The 16220-nt window shown below is 33.5% G+C and overlaps 1 protein-coding gene across 2 annotated transcripts in view; it reads left to right on the top strand.

Moving 5' to 3' along the window:
* The first annotated feature begins 994 nt into the window (after positions 1-994).
* zgc:103755 (uncharacterized protein LOC449988 homolog) overlaps positions 995-16220 on the top strand; it is a 63699-nt gene continuing 48473 nt past the window's right edge. For both annotated transcript variants that reach the window (XM_058749818.1, XM_058749817.1), the window contains exons 1-6: positions 995-1113; positions 10096-10242; positions 10835-10974; positions 12780-12873; positions 13017-13178; positions 13288-13406. In XM_058749818.1, coding sequence (XP_058605801.1) covers positions 10110-10242; positions 10835-10974; positions 12780-12873; positions 13017-13178; positions 13288-13406 — 648 coding nt within the window. In that variant the 5' untranslated portion in view covers positions 995-1113; positions 10096-10109. The remainder of the gene's footprint in view (positions 1114-10095; positions 10243-10834; positions 10975-12779; positions 12874-13016; positions 13179-13287; positions 13407-16220) is intronic.

The following is a 16220-nucleotide window of genomic DNA, read 5'->3' as shown; positions in this document are numbered from 1 at the left end:
TTTACATTTAGTCATTTAGCAGACGCTTTTATCCAAATGAGGACAATGGAAGCAATTATTATTATTATTATTATTATTATTTACATTTAGTCATTTAGCAGACACTTTTATTCAAAGCTTTTATCCAAATGAGGACAATGGAAACAATTATTATTATTATTATTTACATTTAGTCATTTAGCAGACGCTTTTATCCAAATGAGGACAATGGAAGCAATTATTATTATTATTATTATTATTATTTACATTTAGTCATTTAGCAGACACTTTTATTCAAAGCTTTTATCCAAATGAGGACAATGGAAACAATTATTATTATTATTATTTACATTTAGTCATTTAGCAGACGCTTTTATCCAAATGAGGACAATGGAAGCAATTATTATTATTATTATTATTATTATTATTTACATTTAGTCATTTAGCAGACACTTTTATTCAAATGAGGACAATGGAAACAATTATTATTATTATTATTATTATTATTTACATTTAGTCATTTAGCAGACGCTTTTATTCAAAGCTTTTATCCAAATGAGGACAATGGAAACAATTATTATTATTATTATTATTATTTACATTTAGTCATTTAGCAGACGCTTTTATCCAAATGAGGACAATGGAAGCAATTATTATTATTATTATTATTATTATTATTATTTACATTTAGTCATTTAGCAGACACTTTTATTCAAATGAGGACAATGGAAGCAATTATTATTATTATTATTATTATTATTATTATTTACATTTAGTCATTTAGCAGACGCTTTTATTCAAAGCTTTTATCCAAATGAGGACAATGGAAACAATTATTATTATTATTATTATTATTTACATTTAGTCATTTAGCAGACGCTTTTATCCAAATGAGGACAATGCAAGCAATTATTATTATTATTATTATTATTATTATTACAGCACCGTTACAGATGCAGTGAAGAGGATTTTTAATGTTCCCCTGCCTTGAGTGACGTGTGTATTACGTCACGATGTCGGAAGTGAATCCGAACAAGTCGAAGGCGCTGAAACCAGAAGATAAAATGAAAACATGATCACGAAGCCGACGATCCAAAGAGAGAAACTGCGGTTTTCTATTTCATAAAGAGACAGGTATTTGGTCGCTGTTGTCAGCATATTTCGACTTTCTAATGCCTGTATTTGATGTGCATTTAATGCAATCGATTCATGAAATGATGCATGGCCCTTCAACAAGCAAGCTGTTGCAGTATTTGCACAACTCTAGTGATGTTCTGTTTAGTAAACTAACATAATCGTGCGGGGCAAATGCATGCAATTAAGCAGTCTTTGTGATAATAACAGTCTAAACTGGACTGGTGCTCTGCTGATCCGCGGCATATGCATCTGCATCCGTGTTATGTAATAAGGTACGTTATTACTTGAAATGTGTTTTACATTTCCGGAAAGACATAAGCAGTAGTTTTGGCAATAAAAATCACATCTTGTAAAAATAAACCTTACAGAAGTAGGCTACTATGTAAGTGGTAGTTACATGGTAAAGTGATGTCGAAAGTGAAGAAAAGAAAGATGCTAATTACAGAGTATCAAGGACTTACCATGGTATTACCATGCAATGTTTGTGTTTAAAGAAGAAGAAGACGGAAAAGGTAATTTAGCTGCTTAGTGACTGGCTAAAATGCTTATGAAGTAACTTTAATAATTATTTTCTGTCAACTAGTATAATGATATATCTGATTTTCAGATAATTTGCTGATAACTAAGCCGTTGATTGGTTTTCTTCCTGTGTCAGTTTCAAAATAAGCTGACAGCCCTTTTAATAATAAACAATAATCAAATGTAGTCAGTCATGAGTAAATAGTTATGTGAAAGAAGTTATTTATTTTAGCAGTTTGCAATTGAAAAGCCTATATTGGTTGTAACTAATAATAGCATATAAGTGTTAGTTGCACACTACAAGACTCAAGCTTTTAAGTTTTCAGTTGGCAAATAAATAAATAAATAACCATCAGAGAATGTTCTCTCTATTAGTTTTACCTCACTGTAACATTATTTTATGCTTGTAAAAATAAAATCTAAAAGCAACATTTCTACACTGTAAAAAGTGATAAGTTGACTTAACTTAAAACAATTGAGGAAACCCGTTGCCCTAATTTTTTTAAGTAAATGATAATTTAAAAAATAAGTTAAGTGAATTGTCAAGTTCAAAAAAATATATTATTTACTTAATAATTTTAAGGCAACAGGTTTTTTAAAGTTAAGTCAGTTTATCACTTTTTACAGTGTAGAATGTTATAGCTATGTTACATTATGGGAACATTCTGTTTTTCCTTTGGAATCACCCTTTGTGTTCTTTTCCCAAACTTTTTATTGTTCAAGTTCGGTAGAGTGGCCCAGCTGACCTGACTAACAAAGCAACAAAGGCACTAGTGTATAGAAGTGCTCTCAATACATATAAATCTCTTATGTAATATGTAACTTAAATCCTGTCTTTGTGTAGTCTGGTTTTGTACTTCATAATTGTCATGTCTTGCCTTTTCTGTTACTCATTTAGCTGTCTGGTCACTATTATGCTCCTGTCTTTTTTATTTTTATTTTTTTTTATGAACCTCTGATCTATTAGAAGAGCATTTACTCCTTTTGGGGTGTTTTTGCTGTGCAGGTGCTGCGAGTGCTGTTTGCTTATAATGAACATAATTCTGTAATGCCAAATATTCTTGGTTGTTAGTGGTTGCCATGTAAAGGTAATGAAGGCACATTGTTTCAGAGGAGGAGATGAACTGTTTATTTCTGTAGAGATGATGAGTACATTAAAAAGCCATTGTGAAATTCACACAGACACAAAAAATTCATGTAATATATATATATATGGAAGGATTTTCCGGACTATTTTCAAAAGCAATTGCAAATTGTATTTTCAATTGCGTTTTCCACATGTGGACGCATAAATTGTGACATAATCCAAATGCAATTGCAAATTTTGCATTACCGTTTGCATTTTTGCTTTCGCGAACGCACAGTGACTGCCACATTTCAAATGAAAAGGCAAAGTCCATTTGCAATTGTATTTCCCATGTCTTACAAGTTATGAGCCTGTCATATTTAAATAGCAATATTAATCACCACATTTGCTTTTTCACTTTCTCTGCGTCGCGCATGTAACCTGCCAAAACTCAAATGAAATCGCAATTCCTTTTGCATTTGAATTTCCGATGTCTAAACGGAAAGCTGTCAATCAATGTGAGGGGGCGGGACTATACTAGGGGGCGTGTTTGTATTGAGAAGTGACGTCAATCACAGAACGCTCTATTATAAGATAGGAATAAGATATAGGTGGCAAATAGGAAAAAAAGGTCTGTTTGTTTATGTGCCTCAATCGGAGTGATAACAGTAAAAGATCTTGAGGCAGGTGATGCACTCTCTATTACTACGGAAATTCTAAGCGGCCATGCATTTTTTTCCTTTCTTGTTTTCTCGTGATCTCGACATAACAAAAGTTGTTCTCTAAGTTACTCAACTGTGCCAGCAGGTGGAAGTATAGAACTACTGATGGGGAGCTGATACTGTATCAACTAAATCTTACTGTACGCGTTTGGGACAGAGGACCTTCGTGATCGCTATAATTTATGCAGTTCATTACTGACATTTAATTAAACTTATAAATGTTAAATGCTTAAATAAATATGATCATTTTGCTTGAAATTTTATATGTTTTTGTTACGTTATTATTGCTGCACGACTCATCACAGTTTCTCATTTGTGACCCTGGACCACAAAACCAGTCATAAGGGTCAATCTTTTTAAAATTGAGATTTATACATCATTGATGTATATATGGTTTATTAGGATAGGACAATATGTGGCAGAGATACAAAGTTTTGATATATTTACAGTAGGAAATTTACAAAATATCTTCATGGAACATGATCTCTACTTTATCTCTACTACTACTACCTAATGATTATTGGCATAAAATAAAAATCAATAATTTTGACCCATACAATGTATTTTTGGCTATTGCAATAAATATACCCCAGCGACTTAAGACTGGTTTTGTGACATTTACAACAACATATTTGTAATGTGCATCTTTCTTATTTTTAATCTTTATTGTTAATAAATATATATTAATAAGAAATGTGATTTGCATATGGGTATAATTTAGTTCAGTGATGTTGTAGCCTAATCCTTTGTATTTTCTACATTTGTAGGAAACCATAAGTGTAGAATTGCACTGTCTGTTTACTCATTTGCGTGAGTCAGAGTGAGAGAAGCAGTGAGAGATATTGAGACAGGTGTAAAGCATTTCGTTAATAGTGAATATTGACCTATTGTGCGTACCGTTGTGGCTCCCGCTGTTAGCAGGGGATAATTGCTGCATTTGGGGTAAAAAATACAGAATTATGTATTGTGCCAAGAAGGTTGTCTGATCGTTCACACAGCCGCACGAACTGATTGACAGCTTCCTTTAGTGGAGCCTTCACTGATTACCTCCATTAATCAAAGTGTTCAGCACGGTCGTCTGTGAGTGATGTCACCTTCCAATACAAACACGCCCCCTAGTATAGTCCCGCCCCCTCACAATGATTGACAGCTTTCCGTGTAGACATCGGAAATTCAAATGCAAAAGGAATTGCGATTTCATTTGAGTTTTGGCAGGTTACATGCGCGACGCAAAGAAAGTGAAAAACCAAATGTGGTAATTAATATTGCTATTTAAATATGACAGGCTCGTAACTCGTAAGACTGGGGAAATACAATTGCAAATGGACTTTGCCTTTTCATTTGAAATGTGGCAGTCACTGTGCGTTCGCGAAAGCAAAAATGCAAACGGTAATGCAAGATTTGCAATTGCATTTGGATTATGTCACAATTTATGCGCCCACATGTGGAAAACGCAATTGAAAATACAATTTGCAATTGCTTTTGAAAATAGTCCGGAAAATCATTCCATATATATAGGCCGATTTTAAAATACAAAATAATAATAATATATATTGTAATTGTTCAAACTTTAAGAATGTTCTGTACACATAAATTGACATTAAAATTTAAAAATAAGTGATTTTAGTGTTTTTTCATCTAGATGAATTGGCCGTAGTCTTAAAAAATGTCATGTGGTGCGACTATGATTTATATTAAAATTAAATAAATTCCTTAACATGCTTAACATTTTTTAAAAATGTTCTCTAATTAAAGTGTTTAGAAACAAAGTATTTGCATTTAATTTGAGTTTTTGTAAATAATGACCTCTTATTTGTGTTCTATAATTTCAGAGTTCCCTTCTTAAATGTAGTTAACAGACTTATTTTTCCTGTAAATTGCATAAAACTGATAAAAATGTTTTAAAAATACCCTTCACTTAAGCATACTGTAGCAGTGATTTATATTTCAACCACATAAATGTTATTTTATTTTTTATTTATTACAGTTATTGCTTTTATTGGTCGCACCACATGACGAGTGGTCGCTCCAAATGACCCAAAGACCTTATATCATTAAAAATCTATTTAACGAGATGTGTGAAAAGTGCAGCACGTGGCATTAACTGCAGGCATTTATTTAGCCCCAGTTATTTTTGTACTTTGCCCAATATTGGCTGCTCAATTGACCCTTCACCGGGAGTTTGATTAACAGGCGACTTGAACTTGAAAAATGGTGTGTATTGACATCTTTTCACGGTTGAATCAAGATACCTTCTGATGTTCATTCATGTTTATTTTGTGCTACAACTAGTGAAGATGAAGAGATGATTGATTCATGTGGTGCTTGAACTGATGGAACTGTCACAACACGTTAAAGAGCCACAAAACAGTATTTGTTGTTTGAATTTCTTTTAAAAAATTACAAAATTTGAACACTGAGACTTTGTTTCATAGCAAAAGTAACCAGCTCTGTCTTGTATGTCGGCGCATTGTCAGTGTCCTCTTTGCTCCGTGATGTATTTTTCATAGCGTGAGAACATGATGCGTGTCATAAAAGTGCCATGGTTTGTCGGACATAGCAAAAGTAACTAAGGGGGGTGGGTCTTTGCGAAGGGTCAATTTAGAGTAGTGGGAGGTTGCTGGCTCAGGTTCTGAGATGACAACATGAACATCTTTCTTATAGTAGAACATTACATCTGGAGTTTGTGCTAGACTGCTGGGTCAGAATTAACATGCTGCCTATAGTGAGCATTTATTTTACTTTGCTTGGCAGTGTAATCTGGTAGAATAGATTAAAATAGTTATTAATAAACAAATAATCAATTACTAATAAATGCATAATTACCAAACTAAAATTACATGCTCTGAATTTGTTTTTTTTGCATTTTTTCTCATATTGTACAAATATTAAACATAAACCGTCTGAAATGACCCACATTGCATACAAATCTATTCCAAATTATACTAAAATAAAGTTTTTTATGTATATAAACCATAAATTCAATATAAAAGCACAAAAAGTGCCAATCTGGGACATATATCTACAATGGAAAACACTCTGCAGTGGTCACACCACATGATATTTTCAATTCAGTCAAAATTTACAAGCACAGAATTGGTCACCTAAACAAAACAAGCTAGCTTCCCACAAAAGGTCACTATGAAACTTTTAATGAAAATAAATACTTGCAGAAATAACTTAATATTCATTGTTTTTTTTGAGGTCATACCACATGATATCCAAATGTGGTAACTACATATCAGCCGTTAAACAAGTAATTTGTTTTCCAGATTTGAAAGAAACTTACAAACCTGCTTGATGCTTCCATGGGTGCTTAGCAACTTGGTATATGATGCAAAGTCCTATCTTTGAATGGATTTCAACATAAAAGTCCCAAAATGGTAGTTTCTTGATGGTCGCACCACATAACATTTCATAAAATGGAAATCGTCTGACAAAATTTGTTTGTATATTATGATGGAAATATAAATACAAATGCTTTGCAGTTTTATACAGGATTACAAAATACTTTGGAAATCATGCCAAATAGTGCAGAAAATTAATCTGAATAAATTTAGGGTAATTTCAAAGATGTTTACAAAAAAAATAAGTTACGGCAGGATGGTCACACCACATGATATTTTGACACTTTGAATAACAGAAAAAATACAAATAACTAATGTTTTTTGAAAAGTTAAAGTGAGTTCATACATGGGAGAGGTCCTTCATATATATGGCATCTTTTTATGCATTTAAACCAATTTTAACTGACAAAATGCAGTCGGACAGAAAATTTAGGCATCACGTCATTGACCCATATATATATATATATATATATATATATATATATATATATATATATATATATATATATATATATATATATATATTCTTCGATGGATGGATTGTGAAGTCAAGGCTTCAAATAAAATAAACATTAATTATGCTTATATATATTTTAATGCATTTTTGAATCTAAAATAATGTAGCAGAAATTAAATACATGGCTCTTCTCCTTTGTGTATCATCATTATCTTTATGCAGTAATCTGTAAAGCACAAGCATATTTGGCGTAATGCAAATGAACATAGATCATGTTTGTGCATTCAGAATGCATGGTATCTCCCTACAGGCGGGAGTCTTGGTTCATTTTGATTTAAATGTGTTCCGTTTGCTTTCACATATTGTGAATCGATATTCATGCAAACCACTCTCTCTCAACACCCTCATTTCTCTCCTTTTTTTTTTGTGCAACATGTTGGTGCATAATACAAGTTGCATATTTCTGAATTTATGTTCTATTGTGAATAATTCACAAATCTGTCATCATTTACACACCCTCATCCCACTCCTATAACTTCATTTCCTCTGTATAACACAAAAGTAGATATTTTAAATGTCAGCGGTGTCGAAATAAAATTGAACCCCATTGACTATCATGGTATGGACAAAAAAGGGAGAAAGAAAAATACTTTTCACAACACAAAAGAAAGTCATGCCGGTTTAGAACATGAGGTTGATTAAATGATCGCAGAATTTTCATTTCTGAACTTTCAATTTAGGTTGTTTTTATATGCTGCCGCAGTCAAGATTCTTTCTGTGGTTATTGAAAAAGTGTGTTACAGATACATCCTTTCTTCTGTAGAACACAAAGTCAGATATTTTGAAAGTCATTCATGAAATCCATTGACTTTCATGTATGGTAAAAAAATCTTCCACAAAAGAAACTGATTTGTTTTGGAACAACTCATTTGGTTTGGAACAACATAACACTGAATAAGTGGTGACAGAATTGCAATTTTTGAACTTAAATTTAGCTTGTGCATATATGGCAGTGAAGCTTCTTTGTTTCTTAGAGTTTTTTTTCTTCTGTCGAGCTTAAATTTTGAACTCAAAACAAATTAAAAACTCATAGCAAACTAATGATTTTTTAAATGTATGGGCATCAATGAACCAGCCAACTTGTACTTACTGTGCCACATGCAAAGCTCATTCAAATCACTCAGTCACATGGGTGTGTTTTAGTGCGCTGGCAGGCTGAAAGTCCACATTGACTTGAGTATGTTGCTTTTGAAACACATAATATACCCCACATTTTTATGAATACAAACATACATTATAGTGACTGACTTTTGGACCTCACTGATCCGTAATAAAACTGTTGACCATTCTATGTCTTAGTTAGTAGATAATCTAAGAACATTTATCTCACACAAAGAGAAAGTAACGCTACCCTTTCAGTAGGGTGTGTTTCATGAATAGTGTTCCATGGAAAGTGGCCAGGGTTTAAACCAGACAGCACAGAGATACAGAACTTGAAGAGTTTTCCTTGGCTGAGGTTTGTTTTAGGTCATTAGTAAAAGGACAAACTACCACAATGGTGGTTATTGAGCAAATGCAAAACAGACAGTCAGACTACCGTAATGGTGAGTGTTGAGTGTTCCTTGTTCTTTTGTGTTTTCCTTTTTCTGGGTGGAGAAGAAGGGGTCTTTTATTACACCCAAAGCTGTGTGAGTGTGATATTTTAAGCAGCTTTGTAATTCAGTGTGCTGTGGCCCAGAATGAGGCTGTGGCTAATGATGTCTGTAAATTGAGATTGCGTGCTCAGCAGCTGATGACTTTATTAATAACTCGGCCTGTCAATTTTCATTTTAATGGAGTTAATTATATGTTTATTAATCAAATTGATCTCCGTTAATTACTTATATCAACATTTGTCAAAAAATCTAACTAATGAAGATAGTGTTGGACATCACATAATTGCGGATGGACAAGTAATACCCCATTCACACTCTGGCAGAGCATCACAGTAACAAAACCCAAAAATGAAAACGTATCATCAATCACCATCATGCTGTTTTGAACCCGTATGATTTTATTTTTGCTTATGTCATATATCATAAATTGTAATTTGATACATTTGCCATGCCATATTGTTTCTTCTTAGACATACAGGCAGAACAAAGACTGTACACTTCTATTCACGCTTGGGTATGCTCTTCACAACAGCCAACTCTCTTTCTCAATCTCTTTAAGTAGCCTGGATGGATGGATGGATAGATGCATCATTTTACCTTAGTGCGACATTTCAGAGCTTATCAATGCCTTTTAAGAAAAAACAAACAAACAAACAAAAAAACGTAAGGTGTGACTTGATTTTATCCATTGGTTGTCAACTGGGTTGTGAAAAGTGAGAATTGCATACCAGAATGGAGGCAGATCTGAATGCAGCACAGCCTTGCATAGTCCATAATTCATGACTTTTTTTATACGCTACCATTCAAAAATTGATTATGATTTTTTTTGGTAAGTTAAATTGATCAAAATGTCAAAATGCTTATATAAAGCATTAATGAAGACTAGAGTAATGACCACTGAATACATTACAGAATAAATTAAGTTTTAAAATTGAATAGAAAACTGTTTTAAATAGTAATATTTGATGATAATAAATAATAATGAATACTATGCTATGATCAAATAAATGTAGCCTCAAGAGACTTATTTCATTTAAGAAATCTTACTGACCGCAAACTTAGATTTATGATTCATTTGTTCATAGCATGTATTAATGTCACTGCATTGTAATTGTAATTGAAATCTTATTTTGTTTATTGTTCATTTTTTTTAAAGTCTTTTTCTTCTGCAGATGTGAATGTTAATGTTTTTGTTGAATATTTTTGTGTTTAGGTGGTGGGAGGGAAATGACCAAGGAGGATGTGCTGAGGGAGTCTTCAGAGGGAGACTCTGTCCTGGGACGGTACAACATTATTTCCCATAACTCTGAGAGACCGGTGATCCATCAGGTGGCATCAGCGCCCATGCCTTCAGACTGCGGTGAGTGGGTGGGCCTGCACACGTGAATCACTCATCGAGTTTCACATCAAATGTCGTTTCGCTTTCAGTTTGACGTTAAGCCCCTGTGAAAATGTTCTCGTGCAAGCTTTTAAGTAGGTCACACCAAAAATGCTGACACTCTGGTTATTTATCTCATCAAATTCTGTCTGCGGCTGGTGGGTTTATTTTTTTCCGTTCAGGGGGCGGCCTGGCCAATAAACAAACAACTTATTTAACTGTTTTCTGAAGTGTAGCTTTATTTATGAAGTAAAGTTTAGACCCTAAATTGTGGACTTTGCTTAAGCTGCTGTAAAAGTGAAGTATTGACAAGGTCACAGAAATTCTTTTCCAATTTTCTGCCTGTCAGCACTGATACATCATTCCCTCTCTGTACTCGCTTCTCATTGACTCTCACACTTCACTTTAATTCACTTCAAACTGAGCTGTTTAACTGAATTTGAGTGATCGGGCTCTGGCATGCTCAGCATGGATAAATCAAAATGAATAGTTTTTGAAATAATAATTTAAATTGACTTTTTTGTTTCTGAGGTTCATTTTAAGATCTTAAAGATCTGAATGTTCTGTTTTGCAGAGTTCTCTTTCTTTGACCCAAATGATCCTCTGTGTCGGGAGGTTCTGCTGGATCCGGGGACGACTGTTCCCGAGCTCTTCGCTGTTCTAAGACAGTGGGTTCCCCAAGTTCAGCGGAATATTAGTGTCATTGGCAACGAGGTCAGAGTTATTCCGAGTCTCAATCTCATGGTCTTAAATGTAATGATGTATATTTGAATGAAACCGAATATACATTTACTTTCTAAATAATTTTTTTTTTTTTTTATCAGCTGTCATACAATAAAAAGGATGACCAAAGTCATATATAAAAACATTTTGGTTACTTAAAATAAAACAAGTATTAACTGAAACATGAAAACAAACAAACAAACTTGAACTAATTGGGTTTCAGCTAGTTGCCAACATTTCTTTTCATTCTATATGATGTGGTGAGGGAGGCCTTTTACCTCTCAATTGGGTTAATACTGGTTCAAAACAATCACTTAAAGGGATAGTTCACCCAAAAATGAAAATTCTGTCATCATTTGCTCACCCTCAAGTAGTTCCAAACCTGTATGAATTTCTCTATTCTGCTGAACACAAAGGAAGATATTTTGAAGAAAGTTTGTAACCAGGCTGTTTTGGGGCACCATTGACTTCCATAGTAGGAAAAAAAATACTATGGGAGTCAATGGTGCCCAAGAACTGCTCTGTTTCCCACATTCTTCAGAATATCTTCCTTTGTTCAGCAGAACAAAGACATTCATACAGGTTTGAACTACTTGAGGTGAGCAAATTATGACAGAATTTTCATTTTGGGTGAACTATCCCTTTAAGTAAAGTTTTTTTACTGAAAGTAAAATAAAGATTCTTACCATGCATGAACGGGATCCCATTATCATTTAATACAACTTTTCAGTAGCACTAAATTATGTTTTATGTGATTAGTATAATATTTTAAATATAATGGTTTTGTTATAAATATGGTGATTATCTACAGTATAAGGTGGACACTCAGCTTAAATTATTTCCACCATCTATCCATTTCATGTCAACTAACGGAGAAGTTAGCTGGTTATTTATTATCATGTCAATTATTGTGACATTTTTGCACCAACAAAAGGGGGCACTTTATACACCAAATACTATAAAATATATTTGGTAATTTTAATTATTCTAATTTGCTACAAAATGTCCTAAAAATAAATAAATAAAAATAAAATAAATATGCCAGGGATCACATTGAGGATTTCATTGAGTTTTCAAGAGCATGATGTAATGTGGTTGTTTAGAAAAGTGCTGCAGTGAGCTTTTGGGACATCTAGTGGTTTAAAAGAAAATTAAATCAAATGAACCTGTTCTACTGGTGGCCCTTTAGCCTAATTGTATCCTATTTTGATAAGTGTAAAAAATCATAGCACATACAAAATGGATCAATTATTATTTTTTTTTTTTTATAGCTTTTTCTTTTCAATAGCTTTTTTTTTTTTAATGTTGCCTGCATAAGCAGCTTCCTAGGTTTTTAACAGAACCAAAAGATTTGGGCTGAAGTAACACTCAGAACACCCTAGCAACCCTGTAGCAATGTTAATTAACACAAGAGCCATTCACAATTTCTTCAGAAGATGTAAAAATCTAATTGGTATATTTATTTTTCCTGAAAAATGTTCAGAGGAAAGGAATTTAATTACATTTTGATGAAAACATTTTTTTTTCTTCAGAATAAAACAAAACAAAAAAACATGCACTGATGTATTGTGCTCGACAAGGCCAGGGACATTTAACATCTAAACAGGGTCAATTTTAATTTTGTGTTTTCTTGCAGCTGTCATAAAACATACCCACACACTTCCCCACCCTGAGTGTCAGGCTCTGTTGACTGAAATATTATCTTTGCAGACAGTGTGTGTGTGTCTGTCAGCGTGAAATCTTTAGCTGGATGTCCTTGCTGTATGTATTCAAGTGAGTTTTTCTTTGTTCTGTAGATTTTGAAAAGAGGCTGTGGTGTCAATGACAGAGATGGGCTCACTGACATGACTTTGCTGCACTACTGCTGCAAGGCAGGAGCTCCAGGAATAGGTGTGCATGTATTTATTTGAAGAGAAAAAAAAAGTTTTTAATTAACATTTCTTTGTGATAGTTTACTTTAGTAGAAATCTGAAGGACAGATCACTGATCCAGCACAGCACAAGAACCGATATGACAGTCACATCTGATTGCAGGTGATGCTGAGAGTGCTGCCAGTTTTGCCCGTCAGCTGTTGTCGCTGGGAGCCGAGCCGTCCTTACGCAGCCGTTGGACGAACATGAACGCTCTCCACTATGCCGCATATTTCGACGTCCCTCCTCTCATCTGTGTGGTTCTGCAGGCGTCACAGCCGGGAGGTGAGGAGAGATAATGGAATGACAGTGGGAATCAAAATTGCAGTTTGAATCTCATGGCAAACTCAAGTGCTTGCGTGATGATGTCTGTATGTGGTCTGTTGGGTTTCAGAGGTGGATGCGACCTGCAGTGATTTTGACTTTGGCACTGCTCTGCACATCGCTGCCTCGAACCTGTGTACCTCTGCAGTGAAGTGTCTGCTGGAGCTGGGAGCCAACCCCGCTTTTAGGGTTTGTGATTTTCTTTATGGCTACTTACAAAGCAAACTGAAATCCAGGTTTCTTTGTTAGTTGTTCAAGAATCTGTTGAAAAACCTGCTTTCTCATGTTGGAGCTGTGACACTGGAAGTACTACACAAGTTTACTATGCATAAGAGCAATGTCTGCAACAAAACTCCAGTCGACCAGTTTCGAAGATAAAGAGAAAAAGAGTAAATAATAAAATATTTAAAAATGATTAGATATGCATTAGATAATAACAGTGACTATAATAATTATTATTGTTGTTGTTGTTAAAATAATAATAATAATAATAATAATAATAATAATAATACATTTCAGTCTGAAAATGTTTTATAAAATTTATATTTGGCAGTACATATAAATGTATTATTATTATTATTATTATTATTCATTTTCATGGCTTTAAAATGTGCATGTAAGTGTAAGGAAGTAAATTTTTTAGAATAATAGTATATTTTATAAAAAACAGATTGTGTTTTGAATACTACTACTACTACTACTACTACTAATAATAATAATAAAACAACAACAACAATAATAATAATAATAATAATATGAAATATTTTGAAATTACTTGATGTTAATAATAAAAAAAATATTTGATTATACATTTAATATTATTAGTGCTGTCAAACAATTAATCGCGATTAAACGCATCCAAAATAAAAGTTTTTGTTTACATAATATGTGTGTGTACTGTGTATATTCATTATGTGTATATATAAATACACATACATGCATGTATATATTTAAGAAAAATGTTACGTTTATATATTAAATATATTTATATATGATATAATTTATATGAATATGAATATATACATGTAAATATTTTTAAAACATGCTGTGCGTGTGTCTTTATATATACATAATAAATATACACAGCACACACATATTATGTAAACACTTTTATTTTGGATGCACTTAATTGCGATTAATCATTTGACAGCACTAGTTGTTGTTGTTGTTTTTTATACATGCTTTTAAAGTGTTCAACATAGTGTGAGGAAGTAGTTTTTTTTTTAATAATAAAAATGATAATAGTATTTTTTTTTTTTTCAGGAATAAAACAAAATATTCAATTATTCAAAAATTAAAAAACAAAAACAAATAATAAAATAAATAAAAATGTGTATCTACTGTGGGAAAATAAAAAACAATGTCTACATTGTTCTTTTAAATGGATGGTTGTGGAAATAGTTTGATAGATAAATGAATATATTAAGTGAGCACACAGGGTCAGGCTGACGCAAACACTCGCACATTTACAGCCAGCTTTATTATTTTCCTTTCAGTCTGTCCCAGCAGCACAGCGGTAAATTAGCCATTCTCATTTCTCTCCCTGAACTCATTTTACACTCGCGGAGCGTCACCACCAGGGGTCATTCTCCTCACAAACAGCAGATGTCACTGAATTATTGATATTATTTAAACTTGTAAAATGCATGCATTTCAGTTCAGTGTGCCTTTTAGTAGGGCATTAGTCAGAGAGGTTTGTTTGCATGTAAAGGGTTTATTAGCTCTGCTGCCAGAACATGAAATAGGAACTGGCGTGATGCTCGACTTTTGCTGTTTTTTTCTTCTCTGTTGTGAGGCAGCCAGAGTTTTCCATCCTTCATTTTTTACCCCACGTTATCTCTGCCAGTAGTGTGGCTTGTTTGTTGCCAGTGTTTTTCTCTGGGCGTCTGTCCATTGCTCGTCAGTTAGGAGATGTTTTTTAGCTCATTTTTGTTGTTTCTCAACCGACACTCTAATAGAGATATCGTCAGTGCAGGGAAACAAACATCAAATCATCTGATAACGTTGTAACAACAGGCTTGGCAGACTTTCGTGTCTGTGGAGAATGTTCTGGAGCAGCTGAGGTTTAGCCATAAAAATATGCCTTGTTGCCAAGCAACAACACTGACAATAGGAAACAAAGGTGTAATATGTGGGAAAGGAGTTTGGAAAATAGCAAACTATTGTTGCTCAGCGTCACCTGATTAAACCTGGTTTGCTTAACATTGGGCAAAAACTTTTTGCACTGCACATTGATCCTTTTGACTATTTCAAATAGATTATTTTTTTTTCTTCATCTTCATTCATTGTCTCTCATGATATTTTTTCATATGCCTGCCAATGGATTTATATGACCATCTCAGTGAGTCATCCTTCATGGACAGATCTCCATCATTATGCTGCTAAAATGGAGTAGCTGATCTTTCTGCAGACACTTTTGCTAACCACTAGGGTGCAGTCTTGCGCAGTGGAAATGAGGTACACTAAGGAAATGGGCTGAACCTTTTTTTTTAAGGTGCAGTGTCAGCTTCAGTTTCAGAAAATATAATTTTGTTGTTTGCTCTTTGATACCAGAGGAGCATAATCAAATATCACCTTTGAATAATTGTGGACATTCCTGCATTACATAAGCAGCGATTGAGACAATGAGCTGTTTCACACTAATTACGTTTAAAAAAAAAAAAGACAATACTGTGGCTGCATTTTCAAGCTTGCTGTGGTCATGCCAACACTGAGCTTTATGAACTTTATCTTCTGAGTATCGTTTCATTATTAGCAAACCCCTCAGGCCTCCTCAACAGAAGATGCTTTAATTTGGTGACACAAAATGATGATTCAGCACTTTTTGTGTGTTTGTTCATGTGTGCGGTTATACTTTGCATGTCTGTTTGAATTTATGCATGATTTACTGTACAGGCATATGGATTAGAAGACGAGCAATGCATATAAACCTCTGATTATTGTATAAATTACCATATTTTAAGGACATAGCGATCAACATTTCTACAAAGGAGTTTTCCAAAC

The sequence above is a fragment of the Onychostoma macrolepis genome, chromosome 17, assembly GCF_012432095.1.
Source record: "Onychostoma macrolepis isolate SWU-2019 chromosome 17, ASM1243209v1, whole genome shotgun sequence".
NCBI classification, from domain to species: domain Eukaryota; kingdom Metazoa; phylum Chordata; class Actinopteri; order Cypriniformes; family Cyprinidae; genus Onychostoma; species Onychostoma macrolepis.
Note: the sequence above shows the minus strand (reverse complement) of the source record. Positions and strands in the feature narration are given on the sequence as shown.